General features: G+C 35.4%; 1 protein-coding gene and 1 pseudogene across 1 annotated transcript; one reads left to right on the top strand and one right to left on the bottom strand.

Annotated features, from left to right (window-relative positions):
* The first annotated feature begins 1,050 nt into the window (after positions 1-1,050).
* LOC136035043 (interferon-related developmental regulator 1-like) lies at positions 1,051-19,425 on the top strand. The gene is given in 6 exon segments (XM_065716642.1): positions 1,051-1,304; positions 3,112-3,248; positions 11,447-11,583; positions 13,794-13,889; positions 15,502-15,621; positions 19,085-19,425. Coding segments are annotated over 6 exon segments (825 nt in total). The 3' UTR covers positions 19,166-19,425.
* Positions 19,426-21,504: 2,079 nt separating this feature from the next.
* Positions 21,505-21,664, bottom strand: LOC136035126 (U5 spliceosomal RNA; annotated as a pseudogene).
* Between the last annotated feature and the right edge of the window lie 4,176 nt (positions 21,665-25,840).

The following is a 25,840-nucleotide window of genomic DNA, read 5'->3' as shown; positions in this document are numbered from 1 at the left end:
GAAGTTGTCAACCCCTTTAAACTTTCAAACTGGTACATCTCATGAAGGAATTTTTTTCCAAAAAATGAATGACATATACTTTGATCAGCTCATCAGGAGCTATCGACTGTCGTCGAAAAAAAATTCGATCTGTCTTAGTTCAGGAGTTGACTTTTTTGCCGTAGGCCAAGTTTCTAACGTCATCAGTTTGAAATAGCAAAGGATAAATTCTAATTTCTTTAGCAATGAGAGAACTTTTAAAGTTTAAGAGGTACATCTGATACCATTTCTCTACTGCAATCCCAAGTGCAGAAAACTGAATGATAAACCCAGCTGAAATCACGAACAGAAATGGGTAGAAACAAGAGATGGCAGCACTTTCGGACCGTGGGAAAATGCCACTTTTTCGTTCCTGTAAGTTATTTTATTTATCACTCAAAGTAGATATATTAACTGTAGGGCCGGGTAACTGCCGCTTATATTCAACACTTATAGATTTTAGTCCATCTTCAATTTGAAACTGGTGCCTGCCCGCTAGAACGGAGCTTTCCACTTGAAAGCAGAAACATTGTTTGATGAAACCAAAGCTTGACTGCATAACTTCAGATACTTCTCTCTGACATAGGCCATAAGATTCCACTTCACTTCGCACACTATAGGCTCTGGCTCAATGACAAGCAAAAACCATCCACTGGCCCCAGGCAAGAGTTCTACGAAGCTTTCCAAAGTGCAAAGTCATATTCATCAATCCAGCTGAAGGTTCACACTCTGAGCAAAAACTGCAGAGGCTACCACTTTCTAGGAATAAGCTGAAATCGGGGTGTTAGGAAAAAAAACACAACAAAACCAAAGTGTTGCTCTCGCAACACAATATATTTTGTAAACTAGGTTACTTTCTAGTAACTTCTTTTTATTTTAGTAAAAAAAATAACAACAAAAACAGAGACTTTAAAACACTTTTTTAAAAGAAGAATTTCTTTGCTACGTTTAATAAATCTGTTGGAAATAAGAGAACAGCTGTAAATTCTTCTATACGAAAAGTTTGGTTCAATCCCACTGTCGAGGGCTATAATGAGAGAAGGGTTGAGATGGCTAGGGGACTTTCTGCGGATGAAGGATGACAGACTGCCGAAGATTATCCTTTTCGACCAACCGTTTAGGATTAAACAGAAAGCAAGTCGTTCTCAGTTTGGGTGGGATGATGTAAGGAAATATTTAAGTGAAATTAGAACTTCTTGGGAGGGTGTAAAGAGGAAGGCTTTCGATAGATCTGGATTGAGAAGAATCGTACGTAGCTGTGTTGGCTTTGGGCAGCTTGGTGCGCGGTGAGTTGTTAGTTGTAGTAGTAGTATAAATTCTTCTACAGAGTGTGCAAACTGCTGCACAATTTGACTATCAAATGGGGAAAATCAACTAGAGCAGCAATCATTTTGACAGCATCCTGGGAATATTTTGGGCCTGTGGTGGCACTGGGGGTGATTGCTGATTGGTGATACAGGGCCGAGGTTCAATCCCAACCGCCAATGTTGTGCGTGATTCCGTATTTTCTTCTCTACCATTTCAGAAATAAGCAACTTGCCAGTTCTAAGCTAGACCTTTCCATTGCTCATTCCATCACCACTTGAACTTAAATATGCAGCTCGAGCAAATATTTTGGAACGCTGTTGATATGTTCTTTGTGCGTACTTCGAGTTTCCAGCGCTCACTAGCATAGAACGAAACTGAGCTGGTATTGCTGTCGAGGAGACGCAATTTTGAGGGACGAACGTACTCTTTCAACCTCTAAAATGATTCAGATCCACTAAAGGTGGTGTTTGGCATGTCTATTCCTCTCTTTATACTGGGCACCTCAAATTCTAGCTGACCGTTTTCTTTAGCTAGAGTTTTCTTAAAACCACCATTACGTATCTTGACAGTGTTTTGATATTCAATCCAACTCGCTCTGCTTTATTGCCTGCTATTTCAAGGAATTCTCTGACCTTTTGTTTTGTACCTCGCAGAAGTTTTCTTGTCATCAGCAAAAGGTCAGATAAAAGTTTTTTTTTCTGGCTGTTACTCCAAAGCAAATCTCTTCCCTAAAAAACAGGCATATTATCCCAAAATATCATTAAAACTACATTGAGAAAACCGCATTTTTCGTAGAAAGGATGTATATAATGGCTATATACACATTGATCACGATTATTTTTAGTATTAAAGTCACACTTGCAAAACTGAGTCAAAGCTCGATCCACAAAGGCCCATTACCTCTACCCCCTCCTCCTCAAAAGAAAACAATAGTCGGTCGTTTATTATTGCACACCCGGGCGAAGTATTTTGAGATAAAGCATGTATTGTTTTTTCCCTCTGCAGAAGAATTTTCCTTGGTAGTATCAAGGCGTCTTCCTTATCCTGAGAACCCTATCTGCCAACATCAGACCAGCTTGGGCAGGTAACACTTGTCCCTCAAAAAGGGAAAATCACCACCCGCCAGCCATCAGCGACAAGCGGCACTTGATACTCAGAACCGGTACTAGCAAGAGAACCTTTTCTTTGCCTCTTAGGGTATCTTTATTGTGTCATAGACGGCACTTATCCTGGGAAATCCCCCCCCTCAGCACGATTAAGGGCATTAGTCAATCCATGTCTCCAAAATACCGTGCCTAGTGGCTGAAAAACCGGGTAGGACGGCCCCTGGCTTGGACTCGACCGGATTTTATGTAGTAGACCTTTATTTGTGTACTACCCTCTGGAACACCAAGAGAAGACTGTCAATATTACCGCATTCATCACGGCGCATAATATTTCATTTTACCACTTTCAGCCTAAACCCCAAAAATTAAACATAATACTAAAACATGTTGTAAAGTATCATGTAAAAAAATAACAAAATTCGAACTTACTAGAGGAAATTGACTAAATAAGGTGTAATCAAAATTAACAAAAGAATGAATGTTTTTTTTAAGGTTACAAAATATAAGCAAAAGAAGTAGATAATAATCTACTTCTCCTCTGCTAATCTCCTCTCCCTACAAAATTATCCCTTGGGTGGAAAAGAGCTTACTGCATCTAAATAAATTTGGCGAAATCACTTATCCAGAGAATTACTTATAGAACAAATAATCTGATATTTGATTTATTTTTGTCTTTCAGGAATATTACAATGCTGTTGAAATTATTAGAATCTGGTGATGTCGATCTGTGAATAACGGCTGGCGAAGCAATTGCCCTTGTATATGAAGGAGCTAGAGATTTTGATGATGAAGTTACTCTTGCTAATAATTCAGAAGGTAATTATTTGTTGTTTTTTTCCAGTTATACCACAAACAGAGGAATTTCTTGTAAAGAATCTTGTGACTCAAAGGTTTTATTATTTTTACCAGTTTAAATTTTCACAAAGCAGAACCAATCAAGTATATTTAGCGTTTTTTTACTGGCTTGAAATTTCACTTACACGATTCTAAACTAATTCGGTTATAAAAAGACAGGGATATTTGCCTCTCTAGAAACAAGACGTTATGTTATTGGCTCACTTTGCATCATAGATGTAAGCCAATGAAATCAAAGCATTGCCATGAAAATTTACGGACATTATCTCTCTTTTTGTCTTAGATTATACCACCTTAGCTATGACTGTGGCTATCCGGCTGTGAGACTCATTAGCTGCTCTTTGTTGGTCTCTTAGAAAATAGGGAGAAACACCCCCTAAAAGTCCTAGGATCTTAACGAAAATCACACCATCAGATTCAGCGTATCAGAGAACCCTACTGTAGAAGTTTCAAGTTCCTATCTACAAAAATGTGGAATTTTATATTTTTTGCCAGAAGGCAGATCACGGATGCGTTTTTATTTGTTTGTTTTTTGTTGTTGTTTTTCTTTTCCCCAGGGGTCATCGTATCGACCCAGTTGTCCTAGAATGTTGCAAGAGGGCTCATTCTAACGGAAATGAAAAGTTCTAGTGCCCTTTTTAAGTGACCAAAAAATTGGAGGGCACCTAGGCCCCCTCCCACGCTAATTATTTTCCAAAAGTCAACGGATCAAAATTCTGAGATAGCCATTTTGTTTAGCGTAGTCGAAAAAAACTTATAACTATGTCTTTAGGGACGACTTACTCCCCACAGTCCCCGTGGGAGGGGTTACAAGTTCAAAACTTTGACCAGTGCTTACTTATAGTAATGGTTATTGGGAAGTGTACAGGCGTTTTCAGGAGGATTTTTTGGTTGGAGGCATGGGTTGAGAAGAGGGGGATATGCTGGGGGAACTTTCCATCGAGGAATTTGTCATGGGGGAAGAAATTTTCCATAAAGGGAGCGCAGGATTTACTAGCATTACTTAAAAAAAAAAACAATGAAAAAGTTTTTTTTCAGCTGGAAGTAAGCAGCAGCATTAAAACTTAAAACGAACAGAAATTTTTACCCATATGAGGGGCTCACCTCCTCCTAATACCTCACTCTTTACGCTAAAGTATTTCTGATAAATTCAACTATTTATTCTGCGGCTTTTGTGATTCAGGGGTCATTCTTAATGAATCAGGACAAAATTTAAGCTTTAGTGTAAAGAGCGAGGTACTGACGAGGGGGCAAACCCCCTCATATATGTAGTAAAAATATAAGAATACAAAAGTTCTTTACGTAAGCAAATTTATAAGTTACGTATATCTTTTACTTATAAAAAGATTCGTAAAAAATTTAAAGTTCTAGTTGCCTTTTTAATTAACCGAAAATCGGAGGGCAACTAGGCTTCCTCCCCGGCTCTTTTTTTCTCAAAATCATTCGATCAAAATTATGAGAAAACCATATAGCCAAAAAAAAAAAAAAAATATATACAAATTTCGTTTTAATTATTCCTCTGCGGAGAGCCAAAATCAAAACATGCATTGATTCAAAAACGTTCAGAAATTAAATAAAAAAAAAACAAGTTTTTCCTTCTCAACGCCCCGCTCTTTACGCTAAAGTTTTTTTACTGTTTTAAAATGTAGAGTTAAGAGAAAGAGTCAAACTTTAGCGTAAAGAGCGGGGCGTTGAGAAGGAAAAGCTCCTTTCATATACGGAGTAATTCCTGTTCGTTTTAAGTTTTAATGTCGCTCCTTACTTTCATTTAATTTTTTTTTTTATTTAATTCACCTGAAGGAAGCTTAAAAGGCCGTTTACTTTGGTACCTCGTTTTCTAATCGTCTTATATATGATGTTTGTTATAGTTAAGGGTACTTAGCGAGATTAAAAATACATCGGTAATAAATGCACAATTTAAAATAAGTTTTAAAGCATGGGAGAGGGGGGTTATCAGATTAAATTGTTGGAGTCAGAAAGAAGGAAGCTGTTGAATCAATTTTCACTCAGTCTCTACAAATCCAATTGATTAATTACTGACAAGTTTTTGATTGTGTTGTTTTATAGACCAACTGTTGCCCCACATCGTATTCATGGTGGCTTAAGGCCGTATTTCCACCTGATATCTGTCTCCTGATATCGATACCAATTTTGTTTTGATAACTGGCTGGTGACCTAATGTTAACCCTTTAATTAATGTTAAAGCTTCAGAGAAAGAACGCTGGACCTCCCAACTGCTCGCACTCTCTGCTGTTGTGAAAACTGTGCCAGTGTTACTTTAAAATGCTAATTTCAGACATTGTCCTGTGGTGGCAGCATTTATACTTTCTACTAACGACATATATCTTTTCTCACAGCTTTATATGCTTATGATATTCATTCTTTGATATGTATCGTAACTCCAGACAGTTTAATAAAAATGCAAATTTAACTTCAATATTCTTTCTAAACCCTTCTTTTATTCAGAAAGCGTGCGAACCCCCAAAGTTTTTGTCATCTTTTCCTGAAGACACGCGGCTCCACGAAAACATATTTTTTGGGGAAATTAAAAATCCGTGTAAGCCATAGCTTGCAACTGGAAGGATATTGCTAGAGTTAATTGTTTTGTCTCTTTAAAAATGTCTTTTTTGTGATCAGACTTATTATATTGGCTTGTTTCTTCTTTTTTTTCCTAATTTTTTGCTAACTCGAAAGTGTGAATTTGACCCATCTAATCTTGTGAAAGAAGTTTTTGAAAAAATTATGTTATCTTACACACCATGGTTGCAGACGGTTAATTTATTGATTTATTTACTTTGTAAAATATGACCTCTTCCATCACTCTTCATTCTCAGACACGAAGCTCCCCGAAAACATATTTTTTGGGGAAATTAGAAACCCTGGTAAGCCATGACTCGCATAGTCTTGCTAGAGTTAATTGTTTTTGACTCTTTAAAAAGCTCTTTTTTTTCTGACCAGACTTATTTTATTGGCCTGTTTCTTCTTTCTTGTTTATTTTGTTAACTCGAAAGTGCGAATTTGGCCCATCTAATCGTGTGAAAGAGCTTTTGAAAAAATAATGTTATCTTACATACCATGGTTGCAGAATGTCAATTTATTGATTTATTTACTTTGTAAATTGTGATCTCTTCCCTCACTCGATAGTTTAACCTAAAATTTTAATTAGACATAGCGAAAAATTTGAAAGGAGTCCAGGTTTTTTAAAGCGAGTGGAAGTCTTTATTATAACCAAGAATAAAGTAGTTAATGCCATTTAATATACCCAGCTAGCTTATAACGTTAGTTTTAAAAATCTAGTCAAAAATAAATGGAGGTAATTTTTTTTTTCTTCTAGTCTATTTTTTCTTTTACTCTATGACAATAATAATAATAATTTATTTATGCCCTCTATACATACATGGATGTACACTGAGGAGTATAGGAAATAAATGAAAAGAAAACTGAAAGATATAAAATTATACTTCTAGCGAAAAGGACGAAAATAATTAGCTCATAATACTCATAATGACTCACAAATATATAATAAATAGCTTATGATAGCCCATTAGTGCATAACATTAAAAATACTCATAAAACATAACGCATAAATAGCTATTTTATTACAGCTATGGCGAAAACTATTTTTTCATTAAATAAGGCACCTAAGGGGGCATTTTATTCTATTTTCTGTAGACCGTCTAAGAAACCGATCGTATTGTTGATTTATTTTAACAGTAATATAAAATATTCAAAATTTTCATATATAATATACCGTTTTTTTAACCATAGTGGAATTCCAGGAAAATATTTACAAAACTGGAAAAAGTACACGCAGATACGCTTTTTATTATTCTTACTTAAAAACTTAAAAAATGGAACAATGAAAAATACATGAGGTGCAAACATTGAATTATAAATTATAGCAAGTGTTCGTTTATCAAAACGACCTTTCACCCTGACTAGCAGGCCATAAGTTTTCCTAAGTTTTCCCAATCCATGTGATAACACCAACTACTGTATAGCTTTAATTGACGGATCAATAGGCAGCCCAGGGTAAATAATGGAATATTATCAAAAACATTCAGTGATCCCACCCTATTGAATGATGCTGGAATCCCTATTATTATTTGCAACTAGGAATTCTGTTTTAGTAGGTTCAATCACTAATCCTATCTCCCGTAGATGTGAGTGTAATATATGAATTGCATTCTGCATTGATATTAAATTGTCCGAAAATAACAAAATATCATCAGCACACGACAAGTGGCTAATGTGGATACCGTCAATCACATATGGGGGTAGGTACCGCGTGGCTGTTCTAATTGCGTTTTGAAATATCAACGGGCTAAGAACTAACCCTTGTTTTACTCCACGACGTAAAGAAATTCGTTCTGAAAGTCGCCCTCCCAAAAAAATCCTCACAGATGAATTACCCTACCAAGCCGTCAAACACTGGCCTATAAATGAATTCATTCGACTACGCAACAACGATAAAAAAGCGTGGTTATGCAACATACTATCAGACGCTTTTGAAATATTAACTCCGCACACAAATAGTTGTTTTTAAAACTATGATGGTGTTCCAATATTTCTAGAAATATTGCCTAAGTTTACGTCTATCCTATCCCAAAGCTGTTTCTGAAACCATTTTGGACTACTACGAATATGGCAAAAAACATTTAAAACAACAGACACTTCAAGGTGAGATTCGAAATTTCATCTCATGCTTTAACAAGAGACTTTTAAAGATTCAAGATTTAAAATTATATCCAATTGATAGTGGGTTGGAGGAAAAAACTGAAATAAAGTGTACATACCATCGTTCTAGCGGGATTTGGTCTGATAAATCAGCTGTTGACTGCGTTAATCTATTAACCTCATTATAAAGTAAAAGTTTAGATAATAGTTTAGATAAGTTTAGATAATTCCTAATCTTGGTTGATATATCTTTTACTTGTTGTTTCTTCCATGTTGCTACTAACTGTATTGATTTCTTTTTTGTTGATTTAACTATTTGGAAAAGGGGGCCATTTCTCGGTCGGTCACACTGACCCTAAATATGATACAATAGCTGATCTGTGTTTTGTTTCACCCAACCCGGGTATAACAGACCATCCCTCTTTTGTGTATTTCTATGCAATCTAATAACAGGAACCGCAGCAGAAGCCGCAACTACCATAACATGATCTATTTCAGCATAATAAAGAATTGATTCCAGTGAATGAAATTTTTGAGACTGGGACTGGAGGTGAAAAGGAATTCTGAGTCTACTGAGGATATCATCTAATAAGCATTAATATAAGTTTACGTCTATCCTATCCCAAAACTGTTTCTGAAACCTTTTGGGACTACTACCAATATGGCAAAAAAAACATTTAAAACAACAGACACTTCAAGGTGAGAATGACCGCTAATCGAAATTTCGTCAGATACTTTAACAAGCTACTTTAAACGATTCAAGATATGAAATTGTATAAGTCCAAATTTGCCAAGCTACCTGAATTATGAACATAAGTATAATTTTTTCTATTCGTTGGCGGAAATTCGGAAGTGATAATAACAAGATCTGAGACCACGTTAAGCTAGGCATAGTAAGGTCAGTGCTAAAATCGTCACAAAGCAAGATGGCTTTACCAGACGCTCGTATTTTATGAGAAAGTTTTGAGACTCTTGCACATGTTTTATCAAAACGTTCGTTAGATTGTTCGCTTCTATCATTAGTAGGCATATAAACTGCAAGAATAACGGTATGGCCTAGATCGACCGCAACAAAAGTGTCATTGGTTTCAAGTAAAACACACTTAAGGCTCTTATTTACTCCAATCACAATGCCGCCAGAAGGACGACCTCCTGTGATTTTCGCAGGATGGATGAAAAACTCGTGTTAACAAGAAACTTCCAACTGATTACTATTAACGCCACTTACTGCACACACTATTTCGAATGACTTGAGTATTTCAGCTAAAGTTATTTAGCTTAAAAAATTATTTAAAGTTATTATTAACTCATCTCTTGCTCCATTTATGTTCTCAAAATACAGGTTTACACAGTCAAGTTCGGTGCGAAGGCTCATAACGACGGGGGGGGGGGTATCAGCCACAAGCTTGAGTGCTCGAAGAAGCGGCAGGCATAAGAATCTTTAACACGGCGCAGGAGAAGGTGCTGCTTCTGAGATTCCCACCACAATTTGCGCATTTCACAGTGGAGGCTGAACATACATTATCGCGGCTATTAACATGGCGCCTGGTACATTCACCACATTTAAGGTCATTCATACATTAATGTGCAATGTGATCAAATCCTTAGCATTTATAGTACTGCTTGGGTCGATTCAGTGGAGTTGACATCCGAAAGAGTGAATAATCGATTTTGATGCCATGCTTTAGAGCAATATCGAGACTTATTTGAGATTTTAAGGACAACTGCTCGACTAAACTACCTCCGAAGCACTAGTTAACAGAGTTAACTAGTCGTGTAAAGTTTGATTCATCAAAGCTCTTGTCAATCCGTATAATTCCTAGATATTCCTTATTTACGACCTTAGCACTGATGCGTGAACCAGGTGGTAGGGCACTTAACCGCCGATGGGGCAGAATCATTATCTTTCATAAACACCAGTAGCCTATATCTCCGTTGCCCAACATGGTCGATTTTATCGAAGCAGCCTAAATTTGAAATAAACTCGCGGTGCTTAGCCGGGCTGGAAGACTGCGTACTAGCAGGTAAATTACTAAAAATGACAGGAACTGTAGCATTTTTTGGCTTAGAAAGGAACGGCCACAAACGGTTTTGTTCATGCATATCTGTACTAACAGAATCTTGTTTTTCAGCGAGGAAATTTAACATTCGAATAGTCATTTAATCTTGATGCCACAATAGCATGTGGTTCGCTTGGAAAAACCAGAACATCTGACGGGTCCATAATCGCAAATCGTGGAACAGGATCATCTGTTGAGATTCGGTCTGATAACAATTCGTAAAAATTGCCCATAAAAGCCACACTCGGATGTGAGCCCCGTTGCCTCTCAGGAATGTCCACTTTAAAAATACCACGACAGGTTTCAATAGTCTCTTTAAACGTATCTTTTCCAAAAAATTTCGCTGCTAGTTTAACAATAGCATCCTTATCTGCCTTGTTAATAATTTTTCTTTGTAGAAAGTTCAAAACCGGACAAATGTGCTAAGTCCATTTTAAAGGGCATGAAAACTTATTTCCCCATAATCTAAATGATATTCAAAAATCAAAGTCCGTATTCAATCAAACCGTCGGTAAGTGATAATATTTTTATCAGAAAATTTGTAATATATCGTAATTTTCTTACTTTCAACAGTTTTGCTTTTTGTTTAATCCTATTAAATGCAAGGTATAGTCCAGCTTACGCCCTCATAGTTCAAAGGCTAAATGAAAACTGGCAAATGATGAAATCTATAAGGGCTAATGATAATTACGGGCCACTTTTGTGGAAAGGGTGCAGTAAATGTAATTAATCCCATATTTTTTTTTAACTTAACTGTGTTCGGCATGCTAACGTAAGACCTAATGATTATTTTTATATTATTGAAAAAAATGACCCGAATAGCGTATGTCCCACAAAATAATCCGGGGGCGAGGATCAGACGAACCTGTCTCTCCACACTGTGCGCATGCGCAAAAAATTGAATTGTTTTAGTGTGCACAATTAACTGGAACCCTTGTAAGTTAGTTTTGACTTTGACTTTTTTTTGCCGGAATCGATCAATGTGTATTGGTGCAATTCGTGTCTAGGAGGCTGGAGAGTACACTATGCCTCAAAATACTAAAATTCATTTGTTTAGTTTGTTCTTTCGCCCAAACTTACCCCATTTCACAGAAAAATCTAGCAAAATTTTTTATGCATTCCTTATGTTTTCTTGACCTTATGTAAAGCATCTGATATTTATTTCGAATTTACTAAGTCGTTCTTGAAGACTTTCATTCTGAAAACCCTTCAAAGCATTAATACGTCTTCACGGCAGGTCCCATTTTATGTTAGACAAAAGTTGGGAGTTATCTAGAGGAAGTTGAAGGGTCTGTTCTTAACCTATCGGTATGCTGTTTTGGATCAACAGTTAAGCTTTCCAGGGATTGGACCTAGCTATGGTTTTAGTGAATATACTAAAGTGTTAAGTTGTACTGATGATATTTGGAATTCATTTTTCAGATGAGAATACTGGTGATCTGGAGTCAGAACTCTGCAATATGCTCAAATCGTTGGCAACTGATTCTCAAAAGTTTAAAGCAAAAAAAGATAGAAGACAACAGAGGTCTAGCTTTAAAGATGTCCTTAGAGCTGTTGAGGTAATTAACCGTATAATCGTTTAAGCTGATCAACCGATTAAACCTCCCATTGCCTTGTTATCAGAACCCGTTTGTAGACGTGTTTATTTAATAGGATGTTCGAAAATCCCTTAAAATAGAATTACAATACACTTATTCCCACTCGAAAGGCTCCATGGGCAGGGATACAAGGGATATAAATGATATAATACAGGCTGGAGAAATAGAAAACTTAAAATGTTTCGAAACTGAATGATATAAGAGAAAACAGGTTTGACCTATCGATAGAATTTACTTAATTTAATGATTTTGTACTTTAAATCTAACTTAGAAGCGCACCTCAACAATTACCTAAAACGAAAGTACATAAAATGTGATAAATGGGGCTCTTTAATATTCAAGAAATGCTTATAAATTACTTATTTTAAGTATAATTTTATTTATATTATTTTAAATTAAGTCTTAAACTTTAAAAGCTTAAGATTTAAAAATTAGGAGCTTGACTTAAAAAATAGCATTACATATTATTATTAATGCACATTATGCATATAGGCGTATCCATTTCCGTTTAATAATGACCGGTTTATAGAAGCTCTTTATTTATTAGCATGACCAATAATGCAATTGACCTGGAATGCTTGAAAGATCGAAACGTCTTTATTTATTTATTAGAAGACCGTTCCTTGGTAATAAGAAAAGGGCAGATCTGAAAAAAATCAATATTACATGAACGAATCAAATGTTAAATTTTGTATTTACTCGAAAGATTTTCATATTAAATTGATCTCAGTAAGTATGGGAAGAGGGGGAGGGGGTCAAACTAATTCGAGAGTGGCCTCAATCTTTTAAGGTTGGAATTTACTGAAACTTGTTCAATTAATTCTATCGCTAATTATGCAACCCCCTTTATTTAGTTTATTTGATGAGCAAAATTAGATTTATGTATGTATATATGCAGAATTGAAAGAATGTATTCACGAATTTTAAGCTCAGCTATCCAAAATAAAACACATATAGGTTTTTTTCCTTTTAGAAGCCTTGTAACTAGTGCTATATATTCTGTAACTGCAAATAATCACTGATTTCTAGGTCTGGGAAAAAAATTGTGTTATTGAAAAATTGTGTAAAAGAATCGTGTAACGTTAAAAAAAGATACGAGAAGCGTGATTTTTTTTTCCTTGGAAGAGGAGTGGGGTTGTTGTCAGAGGAATGTTGTCCAGGGAAAGGATGATGTAAGGTTTGAAAACTATGGATTTTTACTTTCTAACTTTTATGTTTTGTCTGGGGGATGGGGATGGATCATCCAAAAAGAGTGTTTTACGGGGTAAAACATGTCGTTTGCATTTGAGACTTTTATTCTCATTAATTCTGTGTCGTATTTTATTTCCTTGATTTTAAGTTAAGTTTAAACTAGTGAGCATTTGTGTTTTCTAGTGCTAGAAAACGAATGGTGTAACAAATATACCCATCTATTCTATAAAATATAAAAAGTAAATATATTTTTCCCATCTATTCTGTCTCTTGTCTTTGTCTTGTCTCACGCTAATCCGAAAGAAACTAGCGAAAAGAAACATGTTCTACAGTGCGTCAATGGATGAAGAACTTGAGTTTGGTCGCTATAACAGATAAGTACCCAACTGCAAAAAAAAACACAAAAAAAAGTATTTATGGTGTGTCTGATCAAGCAGTAAGTGTTAACCTTGTTGCCGAGAATTATCTGAAAAACAATAAAAGAAGAATCCGTTGCTAGCCATCCTGTGCCAGAAGTTTTCCTAATTTATATAATGCTTAAATACGTTTGATTTATTCTGTAATGTGACTTTTCTTTTTCCTTTGTTATGCTCGTTTCTAATTCCATTTGAATTTTTGGGAAATACTCATTGAACTTACTGAACTCAACTTACATATTTAAATTGCTGTAGCAAATATACCACAGAAGCAGGTATTAAGACAATCTGCTGCTTTAAGACCATGACACTTAATAAACGTGTCAAGACCATCTGTTTTAATAATGTTATAATGTGTTTATAATGCAGCTGACAAAAAACAACAAATTCGGCAGTTTAATGTTGTGAAGATTCGTTTGTAACTAAAGTATCATCAATCTTCTACCATGTTTCTTAGCCTAGGAAGCCAAATTTTGAGAGACAAAAGGAATTTTTTATAAGGAAATGTTATTAAAATTATGGAAAGCTCATTGTTATTCTCAGTTTTATGTTGTTTGTTTTTAGGAAGGCGACACTCCGGATGTACATATAAAATTTGGTACCGAGGTTCTAGTACTCGACTCCTGGTCACGAAAAAAGCAATACGACGCCATTTGTCAGGTAAATGTCAGTATACAATCGTGCATTCCCTTGACATGGTCGATGATGATTTTACTTGAACGGATTTTTCAGGGTTTTTGATGGTTGTTTTTTTCCCCTTTCTAATGCTAGAATGTTCAAGTTACTCGGCATCTAGATTTGGTTCTATTTTGGTCTTCTATTTGTTATAGGGAGGGATAGGTATAAAGTTTAAACGTCCAAAATAAATAATAAAAAGAAGTTCATTCAACTCATTTGATCATTCAACTGGAAGTCTAATCTAGAACAAAGCCGTTCTTTAAGTACTCTTAATCAAATCAAACTTTTAAATCAAACTTTGTGTGGTCAGGATATTTCTTAAGGAACTGGGATAGAAAGTCAAATTTTAGCGTAAAGAGATAATTTTCTATCACGACGTTTGGATTGATTTTGTTGTTAATGCTACATTGTATTGACTGTTATTTTTTCCTCAGAGATTCGTCGAGTCTTCTCTCTTATGTGCTGTTATATTCTTTGGTTTTTCTCTTTTGGTCTGATTATATAGTCCCGTTACCTTTTCACCTTTTGTGTGATAGGCTGGTTCTTTTCATTTTTGGTTTTAAATATTTCTTTTACAAGTTTTGTAGTTTTTTTTTATAGTTTTGGTGAAAAATCCCTTTAAAGCATTCCTTTATATCTTACTTTGCGATCCTATTCCATTTTAGTTTTGGTGTGAGTTGTGGGTTCTCTTTGTAAATCGCTTCTATAGTTATTTGTTAAATTCTCTACCAATTGGAAACATAATGGGAGAAAATTGTTTTGGAATTTCGGTTACGAAATTTAAAGTTTTGAAAAAAAGCAAATATCTTCCTTTAAGATATAGCTGTATAGGTTTGTTTGACCTTTTGAGGAACCTTGCACTTGTTTTGAAGTTTGAAATACTGTTAATATACTAGTTTAAACTTGAAGTTCATACTCATATGTCCCCAGCATAACTAATCCATTTTCCTGGGTTGTTTGTAGCAGTTTTTTGTTAGTTAACAATTGTATTTCTATGAGATTGCAGAAAGTTATTAATAGCAACTGGGACAACGTAAACAGGCCTTAAACTACGCGAAGTTACGGTCGAATAGGAGTGGTAACTGATGAGAGCAAATTCAAGTTTGTGGGAGGAAAAAAGCAACAATCAGCACCATCTAGTGCTGAACGGAAAAATTGAATTTCACCGTCACTTCCTCTCTTATAAGCTACCTATACTCTTTGGCCAGAGATTGGCGAAATAATAATTTCTCTTGTTTCCCAGATGCAATTTTTCGAGTGAGGAATCAAACGAAAAAATATAATTAAATATTGATATGAGATTAATCGTTTCATTCAAAAGTTCGAACTTTATTAAACTAACGTTAAGCTATTTTGGCGATTGCTAATTTAAAAATAAAAAGATTAGTTATTTTCTGAAATAAATATTTTATGTTAGGCTTTTTTTCTTTTTTTTGTAGAAGCTTAATTTTTAAGACTCCACATTGAAGTCAGACTAAAAGCATTTACTTTAAGCCTACTCTGGAAGCCTATTTTAAGCCTACTTTATTTAGTTTTCTTCTAAAATAATATAATTTAATGGTACTGGGAGAAACTATATAGAATTTCTTTTTAGGTTCTTGGATCCGGTATGAATTTACATTTAGCCGAAAATGATTTTCTTAGAGATATATTTGACCTTGGACCGCCAATGTTAGTGGGTGGTGTTACGACCAAAGTATCGAAAAGCGAAAGAGTAGGTCAATTTTAGAATACTTTCTAGACTTCTGTTTTTATGTTACATGAATTATTAAATAGATATAATTAAATGTAATACAGATTATTTCAATATAAAGATTGGTCTATAATACGTTATGAATGAAGAATAAACCTGTAAAATTAATAAAAATTGAATTTGAAATAAATTTTAGGCTTATTAAGGTCACTTCTGACAGAAGCTGGTAAGTTTTGTCGAGCAGAAACAATCAAGTGACGTTGTTATATGAAATCCAGCTGTTTTGTCGTGTGGAAAACGAAATTCTTTGAAGTCTTCATAGAGAACTTTCATAATAAAAAAAGGCAACTATATCATTTGGCGAATACATCTTAGTATTACTAGAAAAAAAATATCAGTAGTACGTTTCCGGAAGATTATTTATCTATTTTAAAAGCAATTTTTCTAGCCATAGAAATTAATTTATAAGTCTCATCTGAAATATAGAAAGAAATTGAATGTTCGCCACTGAATGCGACATTTTATTAGGTGAAGATGAAATCTGGCTCAAAGAGTATGGGTAATTTACAAGAGCGGGAACTTGCGCTAGTGTCGACAAAAACAGCCTTCAATGCAATCTAACGTTTGGCAACATTGCGTTTTTTTAGTGCAATAATGAGAAAAATTAATTTAATTTACGTAGTTTATAAAATTAGTTTAGTAATGAGCGTCTGATCTCAGTTCTTGACGGAAAAATTATTACAAAGCTTGAAAAAGCGACAATTTGCCAAAGGCTAGATGGTGTTGATGTTTTTTGCCGACACTAGTGGTAGTTTCCACTCTTGTAAGTTACCCCTCCTCTTTGATATGGCTGGCAAAGCAAAATTTGGCCTCTTCCAGAACTTAGATTTAGACTTAACAATATTGGTAAGCACTAGCAATTTCATGTCCACTTAATTTTGATCCAGTTACCATTAACTAGAAATAGTAAACTTGGAATTCATCTTGTGATGAGTTTTGTGATTACTGCAACTAGTGTTTGAAACTCTTGTTTGAGTATGAATAGTGTTTAAGTAATCTCTCGAGTTTTGTCATACGTGCAAGTGCAATTAACCATTATTAGCCAATTAGCCAAGTACAATTAGCCATGGCCACAACTAATCGATTTTAATTCAAAATCAACAGCTTAGCTCTACTGTTTGTCTCTGACTTTTAAAAAGCTAAGCATTTACAAGTACGAATAATTAAAACATCTTCTGCCAATTATGCTGTCAAATAAAGGGATAAAAATTGATGAACTAATTTTTTCATACTAGTTTGTTACAACGGCATCTGTTGAAATTTTGAATATCAATACTTTTTGATATTTGAAATTAAAGCAAATTTAATGATGAAGTAACACATGTCCCCATTGTGAAATAATAGTTTTAACTCTTATTTACTTGTACTTGAAATTGGATACTTAAACGATTGCATGTAATTATCACAGCCATAGCCATCGTCATACAAATTTACATGCAAACTCGAAATATCACAGAATCAAACTATATCTTAAAGCATTTAAATATCCAACTTAGTAATAAAATATAGGTAAATAAAAAAAGTTCAAATTAAAAAAACTTAAAATCAACAACGAATAAAAAGAATAATAAACTAGAACAAACTTATAGGTACAATTATTGACGAGTGAGTGTAGCATTAAAAACCTTGACAAATGAGGGAGCAAAACTATTGCCATAACGCATATGTCGCGTTGTTGCTGACTTAATTTTAGGTACCTGTTTAGCTACTTTCGCGGGAACTGTTGGTGCTAAGGTAGATAGTGGGTTGAATTTCATGAAGCCATGGACTGGGCAAAATACCGAAACCAAACTTAAAACACGATTTATCACGGCGTGCCGAAAGAGAATATAAGCTGGGTGCAGCTTACCCTGGCGAGAGGACGGTGCAGATTGTTGAAATCGGTGACAACAGCCTTGACGACGGAAATCTCCGATTGGCTCAACGTCCGTCTTGACATTACTCATCCATGTATTGACTTGTCTGCCCCGACACTTTATCATCCTGAAAGTGTGTTTCAGCATAAAGTCATGGTTTTATTTCGCCTTTGACAGACAGGGTCAAATCAGAGCAGATGACAGGGGTACAGCGTTGTTCCGAAGCAATGTTTCGTCTCACAACGTTGATGGATGGAGTTGTTTGACTGTCGGTCTCGCAATTATAAATGAAGTATTTACCTCAGGCATTGAAATCATATACCTCTGTTACTTTTAGAGACTAGGTCTCATAACCGTACAGAAATACAGAAGGGCTTCATATATGCAAGACTATGTTTTGATATGAATTTACTTCCTTGTCCACAGGGTTCTTTGAACTTGAGCAAAAAAAAATAGAAGTGGCAGCTATGTGGAAACGAATTTCCCCGCTACAACTGCCATTTATGTCTATAATAGATCTAGGATATTTGAATTTATCTTAGACCTCTACTTTTCTGTGGTTGAGAGTGAGAGGTATAGGAGATAATTTTCAAACTACGAGGGATGGGTGGTTGCAGCTACTCTGAGTAACGTGTTTTGCACCTTCTGAGAAGGACTTCAAGTAGAGCCACATTGTCGAGGTCTGTTGAGTCGGAATCAGGGATGAGGGGAAAGCCCGGGAAGACATTATTAATCTTTTTTATAAATGGGCATACAAAACCAAAATGAAAAGACACGTAGCCGTCCCAAAACACGAAGAGCCAAGCCTCCATAGCCCTACACACGGATCTTTTGAAAGTCAAAAATTGGTCAGATGCATCAATGTCAATGCGTCGAAAACAAAGGAGCTGCTGATCTCCCGATCGAAAGTGCCACACATACACCCCAACTTCATCTATATGAATGAAGCTATAAAGAGAGTTAATATGCCTCGTCTCCTTGGTATCTAATTCTCAACAGATCTCTCTTAGAAAACACACCTCGATCCAGTGAGAAACTCCTGCGAGAGAAAACCGGGGATGACTTTTACTACGAAAGCCTTTTACCGCCCATTTCCTTCATCCTATTTAAGATCATCCCCCCCCCCACTATGCCGACCGACAAGACATGCGCCACCCACAGAGCTCGGTCCAATTAACTTCGACTGACACGCCGAGAACAAAGTACTGTTCTCTGATTTTTCTCTGTAGACAATCTGATTTTTCTCTGTAAACACGACATATTGAACAGAGACAAATTGAACGGCCGTTCTGTAGACATGAATTTAAACGAATAAATTGAATTCAAACAAACAACTAAATCGAAATAAAAAGTGAAAGTTCTCTAGAAAATTTCCTCGCAAGTACCTAAACATGATAATTTCCTTGCTTTTCACCGAAAAAAAACCCGGCTAAACGAAGAAAAAATAATGATTTTGGTTTGCCTATTTTTTCTCTCTTAGCAGTCGGCTATGAAGCTTTTTAAACACATATATTTAGTGATATTTTCATGTTCTAACTATATTAATTTTTTTATATATTTTTTTTTAGCACGCAATGAATATGGCTAATTTCAAGAGCCTTTCTATAGCCAGGCAGAAGAATAGAGATAAAAGAGTTGCCGCCTTTTAGTCCCATTATGAACAGCTGTTATTGACACTGACAATAAATTTTTCTAGTGATAATTTATTTTTGTGCTTGCATGCACACTTTATTAGGAATGGTAATTTGTGACCTGATTTTAAAAAGTAGTTACAGATTATAATACACTTAGACTAATAGATTTATTTGGTTAGGCTTATTAAACATGTTGGTGGTCTGCTTACGAATAATTGGTTGATTTGAACCTTTTATCATGCATTCAAATTTATTAAAAAAAATATTTTGCAATCGACAAATGATCAAAAATTAACAAAAGAGAATTAATTAAGCAACTGCTCTTAAAAGACGCACTAAGATCTGTCTATGTGCGTATTTGTTATGTTTTAAACTGCCAGGCAAATATTTTGGAGCAGAAGGGGGGGGGGGAGGTTCAAACTAAGATCAGCAGTGGTAATTTAAAATGTGCTGACAACAATTCGGAAAACATATATACTTCATCCATTCAAGCTGATTGGAGTCAATTGATTAGGTTAATCTGTTTTCTCCTATTTTATTTGGTGACCAAGAACCAATGCCAAATGTGTTGGTGCCCAATGTCCTTTTTGGTAGTTAGAAATTAAATTTTTGGATATTAGGCTTGACATATCTTGTATGTCTAAAAATATCCTCTTCTTTTAACAGCTAAATTCTGACCTGAAAGCGAATGCAATAAGCAACCAAAATTTAAAAAGAACTGAGAAAGTTTTTGCCGTTTCCGCTCTCCTTCAAAATTGAGGTTCATATAACATGCCGCCTTTAGAACCACCTCTGTTGAAATTTCTTAATTTTCTCGTGGCAGATAAGACAGTACTAAGCACAGATAATCTAAAGATCATTGGCAATTGCCACGCTTTGTTTTAAATTAAATTTTAAGGCTCTTTGAAAAAAAACTGAAACTGACAATCTATAATATTTTGTTTTGTGGGGTGGGAGTGGAAAACTGCTAATTTACCAACCCCATAGAATATAGTGAAAAATGTCCGTACTAAAGAATTCCAGGGTTTGGGAGTAAAGATATCTAAAGTAGAAATTGTCTTACTCGAAATAAAAAACTTCCTTCGGTCTATATAAAAATAAGTTAGAAAAGAGAACATTTCTTTATTAGCTGGTGCCATTATAATTATTCCTTGAGCCCAAATTTTCATTAAAAACCAGTATTCCCGCCTTGAGATTGATTTCATTTCTTTTTTGAATATGTTGAGAGACGAAAAAAACGAAAACATATATACAGGTGAAAAAAAATCATTTTGTTTATTGTCAAATTTGCTTTTCGTTTTTAGACATAGCTGCAGAATTTTAAATCGTTATCCCTAACTCACCGACTTTTCCTTACCTTTTTTGTCGCCTTTTTGTTTGTTTCTCGTATGAATTAAAAAAAAATTGAGCCACTTTTCTATCTTTTCAGAATGTTCAATTACTTACATGTTTTATCAGTATATGCACTCTCGGTGGCAACGCAATAATACAATATCAAAATTCCCCCCTCTGGTATACTCCCCACCTTGCATACATAAAACAACGTAAATGGGTGATTGAGCACAGCAAAAAGTATAAAACAAACGCAATATTATACAAGACTTGGTAGCGAAGTGGTAAAAACATTTGCCTGTGGAAATTTAGGTTCGAATCGTAAGACAAATTTTTGTCTTAGTGAAGACTGAAGATAGCTTTAGAGAAAACTAAAAAGTCAAAAATAATAAATGTAAAACATAGATCTTAAACTTGTTTTATGACAGGATCGATCGAATATAAACATAAGCGAAAAGGGTAAAACGAATTGGGCATAACGATCTTTTTAGCTCGTTTTCATCAATCAGCAATTTCTTTCATTTATACATTTAAAATTTGTTCTTGAATATTTAGTCTATTTTAAAAATAAAGTAAAAAAAAATATATTTCATCGAGAAAAACTAGAAAAAAGAAAGAAAAAAAACACAATAAACAAAGTGACACTAGCGATGAGATTTATAAGAAATATTAGAAGCTTAGATGATGAGGCGATGACCCCTGTGCATATATTAATAGTAGGAAATAAATAATAGAACAAGAAAAGCTGGAAAAATTCCGTACAAACACTCGTATCAAGCTCCTAAAATTTTCTCAAGCTGCTTATCGAGAAGATCCACTAAGAATGGTATGGATCCAGGTGGCGGCCTAGTATTTACTAGGATTTATTTTTAAACTAGTAAAGTATTTACTGGGATTTATTTATAAATGCTCAAGTCAACTCTAGCAATTTCTATAGCTCTGGCCTTTCCTCATGTCATTTGTGTCTCGTGAAACACTAAGGATAAGTAAATTGGAATATTCGAACGGTACAACAAAAGTGGAGGCTACTTTGACTTTCGGCATTAAAAAATTTTCTAATACTCATCAAGTGCTCATCCTCACGGTAAACTTTAGTAAAAGGCGAAAGATTAACTCTATATCTATTTAATTGGTCTTTGTCCGATGGCATTCGTAGTGGCATGTTGGGTTTATGGCAAGTAAGGGAGATGAGCCAGAAAAGGGGCAACAGTTTTTAAGTTTCTCCAGCTCAACGAAGCCTGAGTACGCAGCTAAGCACTTTAATCTGCAGTTATATCATTCATATATCTGAACAAAATGATTTTCTGAAAATTTTCACCTGTAGTTTTTCCATTAGGCTGCTTATCTACATGGTAAGTCAATAGGCTACACCATTTAATGTATTATTTCAAGTTCTTTCCATATAGAACTCCAAATAGAACATGTTTTTCCTCACTAAAATATGGTTAGGCTAAGATATATAGTAATTACATAGTTATATGTCTTAAAATCAGCATGCAGTTGGGTAGGTGTTAAAAAACCCCCCATCAAATTCCAAAAACAGTTTTTGAAAATCTTAGAAACTATTCTAAAATTACAAAAGTGGAAAGTACACCCCTTTGCTTTGGGTACGGCGACAACCTTTAATGGGAACATCATCGACAGAAAGAACGAGATTTTTTCATTAATCTCTTAATTTGTTCACATAGTTTCCAGATGGTTTTTCATAGTTAGGTCCAACTGTGGAATCGACGAATATCACCAAATTTCCAGTTTTTGTAAACATTGATCATTACCTCAGTGCAAAATTTTGTTCCTAGCCTTTAAAGGTCGAAGCAACACGTTCTCTGGAAGCATTCGACCATAGCTGCATCTGGCGCATGTTACGAGTCAATGGTTTTGAACCCAAATGCTAAGGTTCGAAGATGCTGTACTTGGTGCTGTACTAGGCAATCATCAAACAACGTTGATTGAGATTCATAGAACACACTTCAACGACCAGCTGGAACCGTATCCTGCAATGTCCTCGACTTTGACCCCCCTTCAAACCTAGGAACGGAACGGAGATTGATTGACGAAAGAAAAAAATCACGCAAAATTTGAGAATGCAGACATTTAAGAATGACCTGTATCCTTGTGGGGGCTTCATCCGATACGGACGTCATTAGGACAAGCATTGGCTAAAACTTGCAAAAGAGAGCGTTGCTGAAAGAACGTTTTCTGAATGACTGACTTCGTCAGTCATCCTGTCGTTCATTGATGTTAAGTAGAATGCATTATCGTGTGGCTCCCACAGACAGTAATGTAAAAATTAACCATTCTTGCCTGTAAAAATTGGTCTACTTCAATTGTTTGAATAAGGGAGTTTCCTATTAAAATGAACCTATCCTAGAAAAGTTATGGATTTCAAGATTTTGTCGAAAACTGAACTTAAACCCATACTAAGATGAACAGAAAGCTAAATACTAAGATGGAGGTCTGTGTGCTTGATAGCAACATCAAGTCAACTGAACGCTTACGTACTCGAGCTAGTTCAGCGAAGAATGCTTTCCCGCCTATCCTTGTCACTTTTTATTCATCTGATGATACAAAGCACATGTTCATGAGCATATAGAAGCTGCCCCGATCGAAAGCATTTATATCCGAGTATTTAACACCAACACGCAAGCAACTGCTGAACCTGGCACGTGACAAATTGGGATATAGGAATGTGTGGACTGATGGCGGCCGTGTACTAGCCAAACTGAAAAAACAGTTTAGCCATCTTGAAAATTAGGTCACTAAATGATCTGATAAGTGATCAGTACTGACACGTTGAGTTAATCCTCAGTTCTTTCGTTCATTTGGGATCGCCTATTTTGTTCCGTTAATTTCGTGTCAAAAATGCTTTTGTTTGTTTCGTTATTGACATATCAAAGAAATCTCAGTATTGGGTGTCCTAGAGTGTTATCATGAATAGTATGACCAGTAGGCTTTCAGATTTGAAAAGTAATTGGCTGTCTGTTCACCAATTATTATCCACCCTTATATCAAATGATAATTCAAGTGAAAGAAATAATACGCAAGCAATGAAAGCTAGTAATTTTGTGGATATTCAGTCGCTGAAGAAATGGTCGGTCAAAGAGGATATTTTTTTGCATTCTGGAATTGCCAAGGCCTTAGGACTGCGCACCCTACCCTCTGTAACATATTAAGTGAAATGTAAGAAACACCGTTAGTAATAGGACTATGTGAGACGTTTGTGTCGTAAAACGATAATTTTTTTGGTGTAATCACCGGTTTCTATGATATGTTAGTGAAAGAAAAGAACGATAGGCCATGAAGCGAGGCCGTCTGGCTTTGTTGATAAAGGAAGGATTTTCGTATTGGGCGAGGAAGGATCTCTCTTTATGGACAGGTATAAATAAACGTAGCATATACTGTTCTGTCGGAGGCTTCAGAAAAATTCCTTTGCCTCCCTCTTTCAAACATAAACTTTTCCGCTCTTCTCCCTTTTTCGCTCTTCGTGCTCAAGTTTGACTTTTGTCGCAGTTCTTCTATAAAGACTGCTCAATCACAATACGGAATAAGCTTTGTTTGTTTTAAGTTTTAATGCTTCTTCATTTTTAGCTTAAAGAGTAGTTTCAAGGTTTAGTGCCGCTTTTTATTTTCATGTGAAAGAAGCTGGGTTTTCTTCTTCGCAAATTTACACTAATTTCTGAACAGAAAAATTCAAACCATGCTTAGAAATAATCGAGAATTATGGAAGAAAACGTAGGTCTATCTAAGGTTGTCTAAGGTTTCATGAAACAATTTATTACCAAAGGCTGCCTTTTTGCGAAATTCACTTTTGAGGCCACAGAACGCAATTGAGGAGTCATTGATCCTATTATATGTTAGATAAGTCATTTGTCTTGTTAATATTACAAGCAAAGAGCTTTAATCAGATACAACATTTGGCTTTGCTTATATGAGTACCAGAAAATCTTATTTATTCACAAACTGCTTTTTGCTGAGTATGGCAATATAGAACAAAATTTCTTGTTAAATAGGTACTTATTGCAGCGTTATGGGTCAGTAAAGTTTTGTTTCATGAAACTGTTGAAATACAGTATATATCTAAGTTTTTCCTAGATACTTTGTTGCAATAGCACGTACATGGACACCCTTTAATTAAAAAAGATACTGAAAGGTTAATAGGGAATTTTCTCAAATGGTTATTCCTCTACATTCATTATGTGGGAGGTATCAGATCTTTTATTTAGACCATGATCAAGCCTTAAACGTAACTTCTTACGAAGTTTTTGTATTCTCTGATATTATAAGCATTCAATATTGGGATGCAACCTTTGAATCGACAATGAAACAAATATAAAATTTTTAACTGAATATTTCAGAGAAATATGCAGTGTTTATCATCAGTAGTAAAACTGCTGATGATGGACACTATATGTGTCTGAAATATTCGGTTAAAAATTTTATATTTGTTTCATTGTCAATTCAAAGGTTACATCCCTATTTTGAACCGTTATATTTTCGTCATGGAAAGACACTGCTGTCTTCTAAGTTATCTACGTATTCTCTGATTACTATTTGCTCCACCTCCGGTTACTCTGATTGGACTACATTCTGTAATTTTGCACCTGAATCAGATTGCCCACTAGTTTTGCTTACTGCGCCAGAGGCCATTTCATTTCGAAAGGAAAATGAGCAGTGTGAAGCCTAGATTGGCTTATAACCCCGTTTGGAGCTTCGTCTTCCAACCAATCAAAGCTGGTAAAGAGTTTGATGAAATACTGGTGAAGGCAGAACAGTATTTGAAACCTAATATGCTGACTAAGGCAAAGGATGAATTATGGCAGTTGGCCGCTATGTGTACTCGTTCTACAGATCGTGTGAAGCCCCAGGATATATTTGCTGATCTCATAAGAGTCATCCAGACTTGTGACGAGAAGAAAGTAGTTCCCCCCAAGTTTGTAATTTATGAGCCTGACGAGGAACACATACTCAAAGGGGAGGTTAAAGCTACATTGACTCGCCAGTTCAATGAGCTTCATTTTATCGAAGACGATCTTAACGACCATTTAAGCTTCATCAGATTGTCACAAAACTAGGCTAGTCTGACTGCAGGTGTAAATGCAACATACCTTCCGGATTCAGCAAAACCTTCTTCCTCTGTGATTCTCAAACAACCTCCGAAAGCACTCAAGAAGCCCGTCAGATGTAAGGAGCATCTTGAGGTCCTCGGTGGTTATTTCTGCACCCATATAGTGAAACTGAGGCCTCTTAGCAAAGAGTGGCGCATGATGCTTGATAATAAAGATGCATCGAAGTGTCTTGCTGAAGCGCTAAACAGTGCTACTGACACTGATGCTCAGATGAAGACCCCGCTCATTGTCA

Source organism: Artemia franciscana, chromosome 13, assembly GCF_032884065.1.
Source record: "Artemia franciscana chromosome 13, ASM3288406v1, whole genome shotgun sequence".
Lineage (NCBI taxonomy): Eukaryota > Metazoa > Arthropoda > Branchiopoda > Anostraca > Artemiidae > Artemia > Artemia franciscana.
The sequence above is the reverse complement of the archived record's forward strand: the minus strand, read 5'-3'. Positions and strand labels throughout refer to the sequence as shown.